Here is a 17,788-nt window from a genome sequence, read left to right as displayed (position 1 = left end):
TTAGTCTTTCTCCAAGGAGTTGGCATTTTGATATCAGCTCATCCTTGAATTTGTGAAATAGCCCCAACATTGGGGACGAAGAAAGATCACATTTCAGTGTTTGATATGTCTCCACGGAAACCCCTTTTCACCTACCACCTTTACTCAAGCAGTTCTTCCCACATGGCGGTATAACTGGGGCGATATGGGATTTTTCTCGCGCGTTCTCGATTGATTATGTATGTTAAAGTTGGTCGGGGCGCGCTCTCGCGCTCTCTTTCTTTCTCCCTAAACGCTGCCGCTGTCCAAGGTGCTGCAGCAGCAGTCCCGCCCCGCCCATCTCCATCAGACACGTGACGCTATGTCTCCGAGAGCTGACAAGCATAGGCAAAGCTCAGTATAGAGGCAGATCGCACCTTTTCACACACAAACCAAGAGGAGAGAAATATATATACACATAGGCTATATCTGGAGAGCTTTGTAGATTTTTTTTCCAATGCTATACATTTACCACAGAAGACTTGGGGAGTGAGGAGGGAGTTTGGCTTTTAACTTAAGTATTTCCTCTGTCTAAAATGTGTTAACCCATCGGGGTTTTCGGGGGGATCCGCATAAGCAGCCGTCTCTCCCATTCCTTGCGTTCTCCAGACTCCGATGCAGTGATTCTTGTATCAAAATAAAAGACGGAAAAAATTCGATGAGGAAGTCCACGCCGAGCTTCATCTGTTGGGCTGACCGAACAAGAGATCACGAAATGTTATTTTTCTCCAGGTAAATATCTTTTGAAGTCATACCTTCATTGTAACGAGGATAATTGGCATTATTCGCGCGCAGAGGTGTGTGTAAGATTATGTGCTCTCATTCTTGTTTGATTGGCGAAGGTGAGCTGAAGCCCACGCGCAAAGGCTAACATGTTAGGAATGTAAAATCGTGATAGTTTTAAATTCAGCAACTTCAGATTTGCACAGTAATGTAATTTCTAACGGTGTAGCTTGTGATTCGTTTCATTTGCCAAGTGTGGCGGGTAGCCGGTAGAAGCATAGTGTTTAAAAGAGAGGCGTTTTCTTCTTTCAGGTTGAAGAGAAGATGGTTGATAATTGAGTAAGCTATGCGCATCTGAGTCATCTACTGCATTGGTCTTGACGAAAACGATTGATGTATGGATACCTTGTCTGTGCATGTACCTCATAAATGTAGCGTCTCTCCATGGTCCGTTAGGGAAATCGACTAAAATGATTAGTTAATCTAACTCCATTTACCATGTTTTATCTTGTGCACGGGCTGCACCTTTACTACGTGTCAATTTTTTTTCAACACTTTAATGAGACAACACTGAGTAAAACCGCCGCCGTGACCGCCGTGTTTACTGGCTGCCGTTAGCTATACAGTTAATATAGCTTTGTGATTATCTGGGCTATGTTTTTTTTTTTCAAAGCGCACCTTGTCGCACCCCACGACATGTGAATAATGAACATCTTTTTAGACCCAGCAGAGCTCCTGCTGAACATAAGCCCTGTCAGTAAACACGCGGGCATTAAGGCATGAAAAGATTGGTTTAGATCAGTTGACAGACAGGCCGGAGGCGAGACAACTGCGGTGTCATTAATGCTTAAGAAGGGCGAGATAAGCCCCCGCCCCGGGTAGGTTTTGGGAGGCAGAGTGTGAAACTATTCTTCACACGTGGGATTGGCTCTAATGCGCACTGTTATGAGGGGCTCCCAGGCCCCCTTAGGTCAGGGAGGAGGTCGAAAGGAAATTGGTCCTCAGGAAGTTATAACTTGCCACGAACCAATAGTCTGAACTGTTACAATGTTTATATGGATTAAGCTTTCAAATGATATTCATGACATGTCCAGGCGTTTTGGCAGAGCTGAAAGGATTTGGATAAAGTGGAATTTAATTTAGATTTAATTGTAAATTTGGCATAGGATGGGATCGCTCAGAGACTTGGAGCCCAGTGACTGTGCCGTGGACCAGCAGCATGTTGTCAGAGGTTTTGCTATGTTGTTGTAAGGTCCATGCCAGCATGTTTATCATGGCTTGCAGAAATATTTAAATGTGCACTATTAATGTCGCACATTTATGAGGCTGTAGTTTAATAATGCTGTTAAGCTATAGTCATGCGAAAAGGCTAATGTTTTGATAGGACTGTTTGCTTATAATGTCATCAGGTACGTACCATAATTATGATGAATGATGAATTATTTCAGTAAAATTTAGATCATTTTCAAAGTAAATGCTGTTGCACTGAAAAAAGCCCATCTCTTCTACACACACACATCAGGTGTTTGTACAGTACAGTCACAGGACTACTCTTATGACAAAGATCCTCCCCACTGTGTGGTTTTCTCTGTAAGCGAGGACATGTACAGTAAGTTAGCATTCACAAGCTTCCCTTCCAAACCGTTGATTCAAACTATTGCTCACTCATCTCCTGATCACGCACACCGGCTACACTGTACTTAGTACAGTACAGCATACTCAAACATCTTACCTTGGGATGGAGCGTTTTAGATAGGAAAACAAGCATGCACATTTCTCTGCTCACACAGTAATCTATTTAATATGTAGGACATGAAAACACATGAAATCATCTTCTTTTTTTGAAAAGGATGCATGCTACTCCAGTGTGTTCTACCTGACAGATTGAAATGTGTGAATCCCTGTTGTTTTGTGTTCTCTGCAGATCGCTGATGGATAGCCCCAAACGGATGTGATTAGGAGATTTGAGAGGAAGGGAGGCCCCTCTAGGGGCTGTGTCTTACAGCTGTTGTGAAGTTATGTTAGTTTCCAACGGCAGGCCACAGACAAGACAATGACTGAATTTTACAGTGCTGCTTTTTAATGAAATTCAAATCCAGGGTGATCATACCTGGCTTGTTGAGGAGATGATGGATATCCAGTATAATATCAAAGTCCCTCTGTAGCGCCCCTGGATAGCCAAGAACAGGCTTTTTTCTTTTCTTGAGAGGACAGTCAGACCCATCAATATTTAAGGGATTTAAGTCCAGAAAAAGGCTTTCATAGCAGTACAAAAACAGCCTTTGAGACTAGATCAACTACATAGTGAAAGGACCATGAGAATAGGCTATGTAAAGGTAAATGTTGCCATGTTGATATTCTTCTAGAACTGGCAATCTAGAGCTTTCTTATTTAGAATAATTTTTTTAACAGGCGTCCTTTGCTCAAAGATAAGCACAAAGGTTTCAAACATGAGCTTCTCAATTCGGAGCGGTGCTCATTTGATCTGGATCGGGCTGCTGGGCTGCTGTCTGGTAGACATTGGGGCTAGTATGGAATTCACAGGGGCGGAGGGACAGTGGGCCAGGTTCCCCATGTGGAACGCCTGCTGTGAGAGCGAAATGAGTTTCAATATGAAAACCAAGAGCTCTCATGGACTTCTCATGTATTTCGATGACGAAGGATTCTGCGACTTTTTGGAGCTCCTGATCCACAACGGGAGGCTAAACCTGCGCTTCTCCATCTTCTGCGCCGAGCCGGCCACCGTGCTCTCCGACACGGCGGTCAACGACAGCCGCTGGCACGCTATTACCGTGCGCAGGAACTTCAAAAACACCACGCTGGTAGTGGACCAGGAAGTAAAGATGGTGGAGGTGAAGTCAAAAAGAAGGGACATGACTGTGTTCAGTCATTTATTCATAGGAGGTATACCCCCTGAACTGCGCACCGTGGCACTGCGACTCACCTCGGCGGCCATTAAAGACGCGGTGCCATTCAGAGGCCGGATAACCCATCTAAAAGTGAATGGCACGGAGCCAGTGCTCGTTGCCAGCGAAGGCGTTAACAGCGGCATTTGTGGAGCTGACCATGTTTGCCAGAACGGAGGTGTCTGCAGCATTGTCAACGACGAGGCCATTTGTGACTGTTCAGAAACAGGATATCAAGGGAAAGATTGCAGTGAAGGTAAGATCCTTGGATTCCTATCAGTGTTGTGACAAATCTTCTGATGTATGTGAATTTGTTTTGAGCAGTTTTAGAGTTTTCTAACAAGCCGTTTTGTCACATATTGGAGCATGAATATCCCAATCAGATGAGGGCAGGCCTAAGCATCCGCATGGTCATGGGAAGTGATCATTATTTCTGACCCTATCATGGAAGACATCTCTGTTTGACGTCATCGCTGAGCTTCTCAAACTAGTTTTAAGATAATATGATCTACAATGTATTCGCCACGTTTTTGAAGGGCTTCGTTTAACCGGATTGAGGGGCCCTACTTCACAAAATACTCCCAATTGTTATTTTCTTAATTGCAGCAACCAGCCAGGTCTTTAAAACTGAATTCTCTCAACTCGCTCTGCTCCAGGCAATACAGTTAAGCAGATGGCTGTTTTAACACAGCAGCTTTTTGTAATTCAAATTAGCATGATGCAATGTGACACCCGGTATGTTCATAGAGGCAGAAAAGAAGTATGGACAAATTTAATAAATACATACAATATAGCTCCAAACAGAAACGCTATCACATTATAGCCTACTTTTGGAGTAGTTCTTCTTCATTTACTTCTGGATTATGCATGGAAAAGGGTCATGCATGGCTTGGTTTTAAGTGTAAGGATACATAGAGTCACAAGTGTGACTAAAATCGAGTACTGATTAAGGAATTCTCTTCGTTTGTCTTTGGAGTTTTAGATTTATCTAACTCCCTCTTGTGGTCAGATGTCACTCTTTGTTCTGTCCTCTCCATCTTTTCTCCTTTTTCTTTTATGTCATTTTGATAATCATTCCTCTGGACTAATCTCAGATCTCCTGATGTTGATAATTCTGTGTTTGGTAGGCCCTTGTTGCCACAGAAACAGTCACGAGTGCAAAGACCTTCCTTTTGTCATACGCACAACGCACAATGATAACACATATTTCTGGTACGCAGTAGGAACACAATTAGAAAGATTTTCATCTACAGTTTCTTGCAACGCTGCCTAGTGGAACAACAAGTACTATGTTTGGTCAGAACCTAATGTATTCACATTGGTGGTTTTGTTGTTTTCCATAAACTGAGCAGGGAAAAAGCGATTGAGCTTGATGGACTGTAGCAGGTAGAGGCACGTCTCTCAGGATGAGTCACAGCCCTGCCCATGAGGCCCTGGATGTCCTCTGTGGAGCTGAAGATGACACATTGGTGTATGTGGAGCAGGAGAAGCCCTTTGGCTCTCGCAGTGCCAAGTCTCACTGCAAGGTGAAGAAGTGCTCTCATTTCCAACCGACTGGTCAATGCCACACACTGGTGTGTCACTGGACGGGGGCTGTGTGACTCATGTGCGGGTCTTCAGTGCAGGATGAAAATGTTTTGTTCGTGTGGTGAATTAGAGGACCATTTCAGCTGGTTCAGGACAGGAGCGTTCACTAATGCACCGTAGATGAGGGCAGTGGGAGAGTAGGTCACGGCAGTGCCATCCCATCCTCCCGTAGTAAGCAGGAGTGAGGTGACCTTTATCAGCACGTCTGCTTTTGTTTTTGTCATCCGCCTTAACTCGTGAGGGAAAGCAGATCCTGTAACTAGAATTGAAGGTCACAGACAAGACACAGATACACACTAGATGGTATCTGTTCAGATGGTTATTCTTAACCCAAATCCGGCCAACCTAATTCTGTCGCTTTTATTCTGAGGCAAATGGAAGAAAGAAATCCGGCACCCAAAAATGTGTGAGAGAAAAAAGAGGCCAGTTTAACCCCTGTGTCTGCGGAGAGCTGTCAGGGAGGGGTCTTTTACCAGCCCCACAAAGACATCAGCGTTCCAAAGACTAATGTTATACATCTCAGTTGCCGAGATGGTGGGCTTTCATGCTGTGGGGTTCGGAGGGTGCGGCCTGAGAATTAAATGCGGCCCTTCCGAGCGCGCTCTGTCATTCCCCCACCAGGCAGAGAGGTAATAACCTGCTTTAGCGAGGCAGGTGTGAGCTGCGGGGGGGGGGCAAGAGGCCCAGGCAGGGATGCTGTGCATGGCAAGCTGCTGTGTAATGAGACTTTTACTTTCCTTAGTGTGGGCTGTTACTGAGAATGCTGGCAAATTGTCTGAACTGGACTGTAGCCAAGGCCCAGGGCTGAGTTCCATTCTTTGAATGGTCTAAGGGCACCGTTGGGCACTGGTGTTGTTCTTTAAGAGAACGCTTTCAATCCATCATCCCCAGGAAGCTTGACCACATTTCCAGCTCATGCGTGTGCGCATTTGTGTGTGCTTCTCCTTGCTGTGGATTTGGGTTGTTCCGCTAGTTTTGAAATGCTTTCCTAATGTAATAAAATCAGTCCGTTGATGGGAGAGTCAATTTGAAGTCTCCACAATACAGGCACAGCGCAGAGTAAGGGAGGTCATTCATCTTCAGCCTTTAATGTAATTACTTCTATTTTCCCTTGGCCTGGGTTGACAGGGAGAAGAGCTCACAATACAGTTTGGCATGATTAGTCTTAATTATGGAGATCACTTGTTCTTCAGACATAGAGAGGGCAGACAGGAAGCCACTATGCTTTTTTTGTGCGTGTGGTTTTACTTCACACCAGTAGCGTAGTTCTGTTCTCTTTTTGTGTGTGTGGTTCTCCTTCACACCCGTAGCGTAGTTCTGTTCTCTTTTTGTGCGTGTGGTTCTACTTCACACCCGTAGCGTAGTTCTGTTCTCTTTTTGTGCGTGTGGTTCTCCTTCACACCCGTAGCGTAGTTCTGTTCTCTCGGCTATATTTAACCTCGTCCCCCATTCCCCCAGAGTATATAGTGCTGCTCTCGTGGTCCTGTGTGCCATTGCTGATCTTAATCTCACCAGGGAATTTTTCACTTATAGAGATTTGCCGCTGACCTGATGAGCCGATATTAAATGAGCACAAGCCAGAGAGAAGGGAACCATGTCTACAGCTCTCAATAACTCATTAAAATTGAGATTCCATTTCATAGACAACCATTATGCATGTTTAGCAGTTTACATAAAGTCCAGCTTAGCATATCACAGACCATTAGCCAGCTCCTGCCAGTTACCCAGCACCAATTCTGTAGCCATTGCAGTTCTTAAAGTCAAATATATATATATAGCACACAATTCCGTTGTAATTACCAATGCAATATCACTCCAGATTGAATTAGAGCTGTTAATCTTTGTGTGGATGCGATGACGGAGATGTAGCTTTAGCCTGCCACTCAGTATTGATCCTCAGGAGAATCATTCAGCTGGCACAGGAGACTGACAGGATGACAAGTTGGATCTCACAGGACTGTCATGCGCGACAAGGCTAGATTGACATTGAAAGCATGTTTTTCTTTGTGGTGAGGCATCGGCCTTGGCTTTCCAATTAAATATTGCATAAAAGCCAAGGCTGGCCCCTCATTATGCTGTGGGTTTCATTCAAACATAACAAAAATCATTTTGTGTGTGTGTGTGCTGAGTGTACATTCGCAGGCTGAAAGATTAAGATAAATCACACAAAGTTTGGCTAATCCGGCGCTACGTTGGTGAGCCCACTGAAAAGGGGCGAGCGCTTTGAAGGGGCAGAATGGGCGCTAATCTTATGAGAGGCATTTAACTGCCCTCCTGGCCACGCCATGCTTCATCCTGCACATCCTGTACATGAGACCCCTCAGCCTCTCTATTCAGAGGGTGTTATCAGGTTAGTCGCCATGATGCTGATAAAAGCGGTGTGGTCCTCCAAGACAGAATGATAGATGACACCCCGCTCGCCATCATACGCTCCCATTATTTGCATCAATCTCTCTCTCTCTCTCTCTCTCTCGTGGAGCCCTGGGAGGGGTCCTCACAATCAGGGTGTGTGTGGCAATCAAGCAGCTCTGCTGGGCTCGTCACCCTGTTGTAGAGGTGCCGGGCTGATTCAGAACCATTTCAGCCATGGTTCTGCATGTGTGTGTGTGTGTGTGTGTATATGTGTGAGTGTGTGTGTGAGTGTGTCATTTCCAAACAAACAATCCCTCATCTCCTCTCCGCACACTGAAAATCAGGCAGCGTGAGACGCAGGCAGCTCCCGAAAAGAGACGTCAGCTCGATGAGATTCCACATGTCCCCTCGCCCCCGGCGTGCTTTAGTGGGCGGCGGGGCGGAGGAGAGCGCTTGACATGATCCTGATACGCCCGTCACTGCAGTGCAAACACACCACAGAGACTCCACCATGCCAGCCTGGGCGTGACAGGATGAGGGGCCTTAGTGTGCATGCCTTTAAAAAAACCTACTAATGTCAGGGATACCAATAACTGGCACAAGCTGAGAGCGCTAGTCATCATCTGCATTGGGAAAGGAATAGGACAATCCACAATCCGAAACCCTTTAGCATGCCTGGTAAATGAAAGAGAACCTTCAAATGTGTTGTGTTGTACCTTAGAACATGGAACGTAGAGAACTTTGAATTTTATATTGTAAATGCCATCGGCCACTGCAACATCAATGGAAATTTTGTTTTATCCTTTTCTACCATGAGACATACCTCTTTCTATTGGTTTGTTTTCTATCATTTCCCCCCGTGATCCATGTTTTTTGTCGGCTCTTGTCTTGTGTGGTGTGATGCATGCTCTTTGAGTTGGGTCGGGTGGTCCCGGCTGCATTGGTAAGTCCTGGGTCAATACTCTGCTCCCGATGCAATGCAGACGAGGTAGGAACATTTGAACCCATTTTACAGAAATAGAAGAAGCAATGTGTACGCTACAGATATGCTTTATCAAGGTGCTCCGGGATCTACTGTCGAGAAAAAAAATGAGGAAAGTATTAGTGTGTGTGAGTGTGTGTGAGTGTGTGTGTGTGTGTGTGTGTGTAAAGGGGGCAGTAAGGAGACAGAGAGAGAGATAACAATCTTAAATGTTATTTTTCTATGTAATGCACTGTTAGAATGTCAGAACAACAAATCCTACACTCTCATGTAAACCCTCACGTAAACTCACTCTTCTAGACTCTTCCACCAGTAGCTGTAGCTGCCCAGTTTTAATATGGCTTTAGGGTTGGTTATGTGCTTCTTCTGAATCAACTGACTGACCGCTGTTGTTCTCTCTCATTAGGTTTCATGTCTCCTGTTTAATTCAATGCTTCTGTAACACATGCATGGCTCGCACCTTAGTCCTGTTCACTCCAGACTAGCACACAAAAGACTCTTAGTCCTGTTCACTCCAGACCAGCACACAAAAGACTCTTAGTCCTGTTCACTCCAGACCAGCACACAAAAGACTCTTAGTCCTGTTCACTCCAGACCAGCACACAAAAGACTCTTAGTCCTGTTCACTCCAGACCAGCACACAAAATACTCTTAGTCCTGTTCACTCCAGACCAGCACACAAAAGACTCTTAGTCCTGTTCACTCCAGACTAGCACACAAAAGACTCTTAGTCCTGTTCACTCCAGACCAGCACACAAAAGACTCTTAGTCCTGTTCACTCCAGACCAGCACACAAAAGACTCTTAGTCCTGTTCACTCCAGACTAGCACACAAAAGACTCTTAGTCCTGTTCACTCCAGACTAGCACACAAAAGACTCTTAGTCCTGTTCACTCCAGACTAGCACACAAAAGACTCTTAGTCCTGTTCACTCCAGACCAGCACACAAAAGACTCTTAGTCCTGTTCACTCCAGACCAGCACACAAAAGACTCTTAGTCCTGTTCACTCCAGACTAGCACACAAAAGACTCTTAGTCCTGTTCACTCCAGACCAGCACACAAAAGACTCTTAAAGAAAGAGAAGCGGTGGGTGGGTGGCCACTGCCTCGGGTCTGATCAATGGCTGCTGTAATGGCCTGCTGTTCTAAAAGTAACGTTCAGAACAGAATCCCCCTTCTCGATGGCAAAATCTAGCAAATGAAATATTACCAGTCCCGGTGAGACTTGATAACCTCCTCTCTGTTCTCATTGACAAACTCAGTATCGTCATGAGACACAATTAAGAGCAAAAAAATATTGGTAGTTCGATTTTGAAGGACTGCCTATTTTTCTGGTTGCAATCCCCCAAAAATGGCAAATAATGCCAAATCAAATAATGCCAAATCGAATAATGCCAAATCAAATAATGCCAAATCGAATGGTGCCAAGAAAAAAGCACAAGTCCCCACCTTCTTGCCCACCACAACAGCATGTGTGAGCATGCCTCCCTCCCTAAGATGTCGTTCAGACACCATCATGGTTTATCCTATTTTTACCCTAGCACTCTAAAGTAACAGAGGCTGGGGAAGAGTATTGTCAAAATAGGAGTTAGTCTTTGGCATACAGAGCAGCCAACACAGGCCAAGGGCACTCGCATGGGATGCTGGATTCTTTGTTCAACTATTTGTCTGACGCATGGTAACCACGGTAACCCTTTTTTTTTTGCAATGGGCCACTCTCCAGTCTGCATGCCTCTTAATCGATGTCTTCCTCTCTCTCTCCTCGCCTCGGCCGGCTCCCTCCGAAGAAGTCTATGTGGGAGGTGGGTGAATTTCCTTTCTTCTATTTTCTCTCTCTCTCTCTCTCTCTCTCTCTGTCTGTCTCTTTTTTCTCTCTTTCTCTTTTTTTTTTTTTCCATTTCCCCTTCCACCTCCTTCTCTCTCCCTTCATGTTTCAAACTGATTCTTGTGAGAGGGGGACTGTGTGTGTTTGTGTCTCCCCCTGGGCCTGGAGTACGGTAAGTGGGGCTCTGCTGGACAGCTGGGATCCAGGTATGGAGTACGAGGTATAAAAGTTCATTCTGTTGTTGCCCTGCTTAAGCGTTTGGCGGAAGGCACGGTTGAGCACAGACCAGGTGGGAATGAGTTTGCCCGCATACACACACACACACACACACACACACACACACATGAGTTTGCCCATTACCCAGGCCATTACACTGAGGCCACTCCCTCATTATTTCCAGAACAGAGGTAAAGAATGCGGCAGCCGTATACACATAGGAATATGGAACAGCCCCTTCCTCAGAAAGGCATGGCTGCACACATATGTGCCCACACACACACACACACACACACACACACACACACACACACACACACACACACACACACACACACACACACACATACGCACACACATGCACACACACACGCACGCACACACACACACACACACACACACACACACATACACACACACATACACACATACACACACACACACACACGCACACACACACATGCACACACACACACACACACACACACACACACACACACACACACACACACACACACACATACACACACACACACACATGTGTGCACCCAAATGAATACTGAATAAAGCATCAGAGCTATTGAAAATCAGCACACATACATTCAGGGACGGGGAAACGCTGTCAATTTCCCCCGAATTGCATTGTGTGCTCGAGGGACAGAGGGTAAGTACCGTGGACAAATCACATTTTACATTTCCCTCAGATTTCTCCAATGCACAGGATAGAGTCGCAACAGGTAAAATATGGGTCCCATTATAATTCATTCCTCTCGAGATCTTGTATTATTTGAATAAAAAAAAGGGAAAAGCCATGTCGCTAAAAGTGGTGAGCAGGTAATAGGCTAGCCGGTGGAAAATGAGATGGGCTTTGCACCAGGCTAGCTGGAGTGCTACGTGGAATAGAAGTTCTCCTTTTTGTTCTACGAAAGCATTGGATGTGAAACACTTGCAGCCAAAGTGGTTACGGCTGGCAGAGAAAAAAATCATTCTGATATACTTGGCAGATTTAATGGGAATATTTGGTCCCTTCATTCCTGTTAGTATGAATATCCCATTACAGTATATGTGTTATTTCTGTCTTTCCTGGTGATTATGTAACACTAGGGGAGGGGAGGTTATGATAATTAAGTACATCTGTGGGCACCTATCCACCCAACAACAGCAATCACTGTCTCTCTACCTTTATTTCAGTCTAAATGTCTGTGCTTCATGTGACAGGCAAAGCATTGCAACCATACAGGTTGAGTGAATGCTTTATTTTTTAAAAAAACTCCCATAAACCTCCTCTCTCCTCCTGTCCCCACTCCCCATGCCTCTCACCTCAGTGCTGTGGGCATCACCGCCTCAGGTGATGTCTGCGTGTCAGTGAGTACAAAAAAAAAAAAAACACCCTCCCCCATGATCCCTCTCTTTGTGCTGACTGTGCTCTTGTTTTCCCTCAAGGTCTTGCACACCTGATGATGGCCGACCAAGGTATGGGTTTGCCTTCCTTTTCTTCCATACCCCCTCTTTGCCCTCCATCACACGCCTCCATGCCTCCGTCCTTCCTCCCCTCCCCCATCTCTGTCCTCTCCATCCCTCCATCTCTCCATCTCTCCATCTCTCCCCTCTCACCGCTGGTAGTAATGTCCCCGGGGAGGTGCTTTCTTTCCGACTTGATGCTGATGAGTCGATGGATGGTTTGGTCTCTATCCTTTTATTGTTTTTTTTTTTTTTTTTTTTCCTCCCTTCGTCAGGCAGCTACTCTCATGCTCTTCTGTCGAATATTTGTTGTCGTTTTTTTTGTGTGTTGTTTGTGTCATCTGCTGTTGAATGTCGATTCCATCCTTGTCCATGTGTGCTTGTGTTGAGGGAAGTACGTCTCATACCAGTGGCGTTGGAATGGCAGTGGTTTGCTTTCTGCTTTTCTGGGAGACAATTTGCCTTGTCTGGATCCCTCCTCCATTTTGTATTCGCCTCCTTGTTTCCCCATCCATATTCTAGCATGGCCCTCTCCTCTCCTCTCCTCTCCTCTCCTCTCCTCCTATCTCCTCTGCTTGCTCCTTACCACTCTGGCTAATGCATGGTGTGGGTAATGAGACAGCTTGACATTTCCTTACTCTTTTAATCTTACATAAGGTCACAACTCTCACTGTTGCCTTTCCTCTTCTTTTGTGTGCTCCTCCCCTCTGTCTCTGGAATCTCTGCTCATGGAACACACTGTATCAATACCATAGGTAAAAGTAAAGGTACCTATATGTTTTTCTTTTATTCCTTAAGATATGTATGAATGTCTGTTTCCCATGTATATTCCTCTGCCTTTGGCTTTATACATGTGTTTGTGTCCTATATGCTGATGGTCAATTGATTCTGTGGTTAACCTCAACATGTGTGAGGAGTGACTGACAAAGGTAGGTGATCTTGCTGGAGATGTGAAGGTTGAGTTTGCCGGCAGCTGTCCCTGTTCTCTTGTCACCGACACACCAATATGCCACCGTACATTTGATGACGCAGTTTGGGGCCACTAGTCTCTCCTTGATTAGATTCTTTCCTCATGTGTGTCTCATGGCTCTGAGTTGGCTCCGAGTCTTCCAGGAAAGGGAAAAACCCTCTCACAACAGCAGGCTAATTAGATCACACCAGTCAGCCTGGGGGACTTGAATAACATGATACGAATGTCCATGTTTCCACTGGGTAGGATGGTTTTTTTTTTACCTGTCAGGTTCTCCTCCTTCTCAGGATTGCACTGAAAACAAATCACCTTCCGGAGCAAAGGTGTGAAGCATTTTACTTGTCTAACTGACGTGCAGTTCATAAATGGTGAAGTTATGTGTTATATATGCACACTGTTACTGTGTTATTGGTGTGATGGTGCGATGGGATGCGGCCCAGCTCGTTTCACACAAACAGGTAAGAACATCACACCACGTCAAGTCTCCCATGACAACCATTCGCCTCTGCTTGTCACCGCGGCAATGCTCAGGGGAGCTGTGGCTCACTGGGCCGCGCCTCTTGCTCTTGCCTCTCACTCACACCGCTGCCCTGGAGAGCCCCATGAACCTCTGACACAGGTGAGTACAACCCTGCACCTCTCTTTTTCTCTCTCTCTCCCTCTCTCTCTTTCTCTCTCTTTCTCTCTCTTTCTCTCTCTTCCTCTCTCTTTCTCTCTCCCTCTCTCTTTCTCTCTCTCCCTCTCTCTGTCTCTCTCTTTCTCTCTCCCTCTCTCTTTCTCTCTCCCTCCCTCTCTCTCTTCCTCTCTCTTTCTCTCTCTTCCTCTCTCCCTCTCTCTGTCTCTCTCTTTCTCTCTCCCTCTCTCTTTCTCTCTCCCTCCCTCTCTCTCTTCCTCTCTCTTCCTCTCTCTTTCTCTCTCTTCCTCTCCCCTCTCTCTTTCTCTCTCTTTCTCTCTCTCCCTCTCTCTCCCTCTCTCTGTCTCTCTCTTTCTCTCTCTTTCTCTCTCTTCCTCTCTCTTTCTCTCTCTTTCTCTCTCTCCTCTCTCTCTCTCTCCTCTCTCTCCTCTCTTTCTCTCTCTTCCTCTCTTTCTCTCTCTTTCTCTCTCTTTCTCTCTCTCCCTCTCTCTGTCTCTCTTTTCCTCTCTCCCTCTCTCTCTTTCTCTCTCTGTCTCTCTCTTCCTCTCTTTCTCTCTCTTTCTCTCTCTTTCTCTCTCTCCCTCTCTCTGTCTCTCTCTTTCTCTCAGTGGCCACTTCCATTCCTGCGCCCATCATTCGGGCTCCCCTGTCACCTTCCCCACCACCCCACCCACCCTGGCAGACCCTGCACACCCACTGCACACCCACTGCATGCCATATGCACAGGAGCATTATGATGCCCACAGTGAGTCTCTGCCCCAGGGCGTGCCCATTTCTCACTCTTAAGATGCGTATGGGGTAAGGGAGCGGGTACCCATGATGCCATGATGTTGGAGAACAGGTAGGTGCTGTGGAATTCAATCAGAGTTTCTAGGCTGTGTGTGTGTGTGTGTGTGTGTGTGTGTGTGTGTGTGTGTGTGTGTGTGTGTGTGTGAGAAAGAGGTTTTACTAGTCTGTCTTTTGCTTCCCATGTGTCTGAGAGCATTCTCTCTCCTCCCTGTGTTCTCAGGTATATATATATATATATTTGTGTTTGTTTGTTTTTGTTGTTATTGTTTATTTATTTTTGGTCCCCTCCATTCTTCACAGAGAACTTGGTTTCATATATCTCTGAAATGGAATGAAATGGTCCGTGCACGGTGTGACCCTAACCACTATGGTTCCCATCCAACAAATGTGTTTCACCTTCAGGGTAGATTTATGTTTGTGATTTTGTGTGCGTGTGTGTGTGTGTGAGAGAGATATGTGCGATTTACTTTCATCTTGGTGTAAATGAAGAAGACATACTTTTTTTTCCATAATGAGGCAATACATGCAAATGAGATGCCACTCACATGTAGTAAACGTTTGAAGCTGATGTCTTCCATTTGGGGTGGAGAGGTGCTCGTGAAATCACGAGCAGTTAAATGGATGTGCGTTACTTAATCCTCCCTCGGCTTTTACACAGCCTGCCAAGAGATCATGCTTGCCTTAAAGCTGGCAGAAGCGTCAAAGCCAGTTCAGTTTCGTGTCAATGAATTTGAAGTTCGCTTAACAGCCTTAGAAAATCTTTTTAAATACGGCATACAACACACCTCAGGCAAAGATACTCAAACATGTCCAAAGGCTCTTGCAAATAGCTTTGTGTTAGTAAGTGTAAGAAAGATCAAACGTGGCATTGTTTTGGTCTTTTTTGATGCCTTAAAAGCCAAGACTCCGTATGCAGCGATGGAATGACTTTATATTTTCGGTGTACGCTACCCTCTGCATTACAATAGATGGTCACCTTGTCTTGTGGCAGTGTGCCTGTGAATCCACTGTATTAGTTCCTTACTGAAGACAAAAACAAATCTTTAAAATATGCAAAGCTACGCTCCTCTCCTTGTGCTTTCTCATCTTAAATATGCAAAGCTATGCAGAGTCTTCCCCTCTCTCGCTTTCTCATCTTCTTTCTTCTACTCTTCTTCTTTTTCTTCTTCTTCTTCTTCTTTTTCTTCTTCTTCCTCTATTGGCATGTCTGTGTTTACACTTGTCTGCATTCAGATGTGCAGATGAGTCCCTCGTTCGTTTACTGTGGACTTGAAAGGCCGAGGACAGAAGCTAAGCTGTTTTGCGGTGGCCGCTTGGTCGGGTCTGGTGGTGCTGTTTCAGCTGAGGAGCTCTCTGTGAGTGGCTGCCCGGGAGCCTGTGCAGGTGGGACGATGCTTTTGCCAAATTAGAATACATTAAGCCTAATTGACATTCCGCGGTACAAGGAAGTTGGCAGTTTTATTATTTATAGCTAATCTTCAGGATTGCAAAGCATGCACCTGTCCAAATGGAAATAGGAGGGGGGAGGGGGGGGGGACGTTGTGAATCGTTTTTCCTTCACCAACACTTAGTTCTCCATTGTCCGCTCCTTCAGGAAGCCACATTGAGTTGTTTTCTTAGCGTTCGATGAGTGTCGGAGATTGGACACGGGAGGCATTTACAACACAACCCCCTCACCCAGCATCCCTCCCCACCCCCCACCTCGGATTTCATCATTTACTCGCATCCTTGTCATTGCCGTGGAACAGGACGAGTTGAAAAGCTGGCATGTGACGTGTTGATCAATACGCATTTAAAATCCCATTACGCTCGGCACGACAATTCTGATGCCTCGTTAATGTAATTACAAAGGCGGAACAGCCCGCTAAATTACTCCCAAAATGAGGCACCGCCACATTCACAGTCCATTCATGCAGGCACTGCTCTGAACACACCATTGAGGGGGAAGACAAAAGCTAGGACATTGAAATGAAATAGAATGAAATAGATGGCGTAGTACAACATGGCGGCTCAGCAGTCTCTCCATTATGCCGTAAAGTCATCCCACCCTCTATGTGCTCCATCATTACAGCACTGTGTTACCCCGTGTAGTGTCAGTGACAAGTGTAAGCATGGTATTATAATCTTTGTGTGGTGCTCTTTTAGCTGAGTAATAAAGATAATCTGGAAAAAAAAGATCCCTCAATGCTAAATGTCATTGGGGGAACCTGTCCCGATAATCTCCTGTGTGCCTTCACTGTTAATGCATAACTCAAGCATCTCCCACATTTTATTCATGCTATAAGTTATATTTATGCGTCCCACCATTGATTTGACCCTAACATACTCCATTTCACCTTTTGACCTTAAAATACACATTTAAACAGTCAGGGAGAATCAAAACAAAACCCCCATTCAATATAGAATGTGGAGTATAGGTTCATTTCGAACCAGCGCATGTATGTATATATGTAGCTCAGTTAGGTAAACTACATCTGCATCAATTTACACATCAGCTTCGTTAGAGCAAAATGGGGAGGAGGTGAATCAGTCAGTCGCATTATTGTCACCTTTTACATTAGCATTGTTGTCACATTCATGTTCTTCCTGGATGCTTCACTCTCAAATGTAGTGTGAGCCGTGGGGAAGTGAAGCAGTGTGCTGTGCGGCGTCTTGTGTCATAATAAGTGCCGTCACATAAAGACCTGCGTCTGATGGTTTCATTCAGTGCTTGGTGTGACACACACACACGCAGCAGATGGTCATCCATTTCATCTGGTGCCGTAGACGGCATGTTGTGCTCCAGTGGGATGATTTCCGAAAAATAATCAGGTCACGTTTTGGTACAATTAACAGTACGCGTTTGATACATGAGGACATACATACGATGATGATGATTTTTATTTCATATTTAGGGAGGTTCATGGTTGACTATGCAGACCCCTAACGCTCCAAAGGTCTAGTTGAGTTCATACTGTATGTCATTCATCTGTAAAGCACTTATGAAACCATCATTCATCTGTAAAGCACTTATGAAACCATCTGAAAAGCTTTTGCCTGGAAAGATAGGGAGTCAACATCAATATATATATATCTTTCTGTGAGGTCATTAAGGTCATAATTGGCAATTTGGTACAATAAGGTCACAATTGGCAATTACAAGAATAAACTGCTCCCTCTTCCCCAATGTTAGCGAATCACTTATTTAAAAGACACTGCCTTTGCGTTACTATCTTGTCTACCATGATTCTCATTCACATTAAAGTTCAAAAGCATTTCTTAGGAAGAGGGAAAAATGCTGCCAAATGGAACTGACATAGCTTAGCTAAAAGAGGCTTTTTGAGAAA

General features: G+C 45.2%; 1 protein-coding gene across 19 annotated transcripts in view; it reads left to right on the top strand.

The window, feature by feature from the left end:
• The first annotated feature begins 295 nt into the window (after positions 1 to 295).
• Positions 296 to 17,788, top strand: part of nrxn1a (neurexin 1a) — a 147,253-nt gene continuing 129,760 nt past the window's right edge. For 10 of the 19 annotated variants that reach the window (XM_031583146.2, XM_031583143.2, XM_031583152.2 and 7 more), the window contains exons 1-5: positions 296 to 750; positions 2,666 to 3,903; positions 10,355 to 10,369; positions 12,052 to 12,081; positions 12,825 to 12,836. In XM_031583146.2, the coding sequence (XP_031439006.1) occupies positions 3,192 to 3,903; positions 10,355 to 10,369; positions 12,052 to 12,081; positions 12,825 to 12,836 (769 nt within the window). In that variant the 5' untranslated portion in view covers positions 296 to 750; positions 2,666 to 3,191. Of the gene's footprint in view, positions 751 to 802; positions 1,081 to 2,665; positions 3,904 to 10,354; positions 10,370 to 12,051; positions 12,082 to 12,824; positions 12,837 to 17,788 lie in introns of those variants that run through there. The other 9 variants (XM_031583153.2, XM_031583148.2, XM_031583155.2 and 6 more) reach the window with 5 other exon arrangements.

The sequence above is a fragment of the Clupea harengus genome, chromosome 16 (assembly GCF_900700415.2).
Source record: "Clupea harengus chromosome 16, Ch_v2.0.2, whole genome shotgun sequence".
Lineage (NCBI taxonomy): Eukaryota > Metazoa > Chordata > Actinopteri > Clupeiformes > Clupeidae > Clupea > Clupea harengus.
Note: the sequence above shows the minus strand (reverse complement) of the source record. Positions and strands in the feature narration are given on the sequence as shown.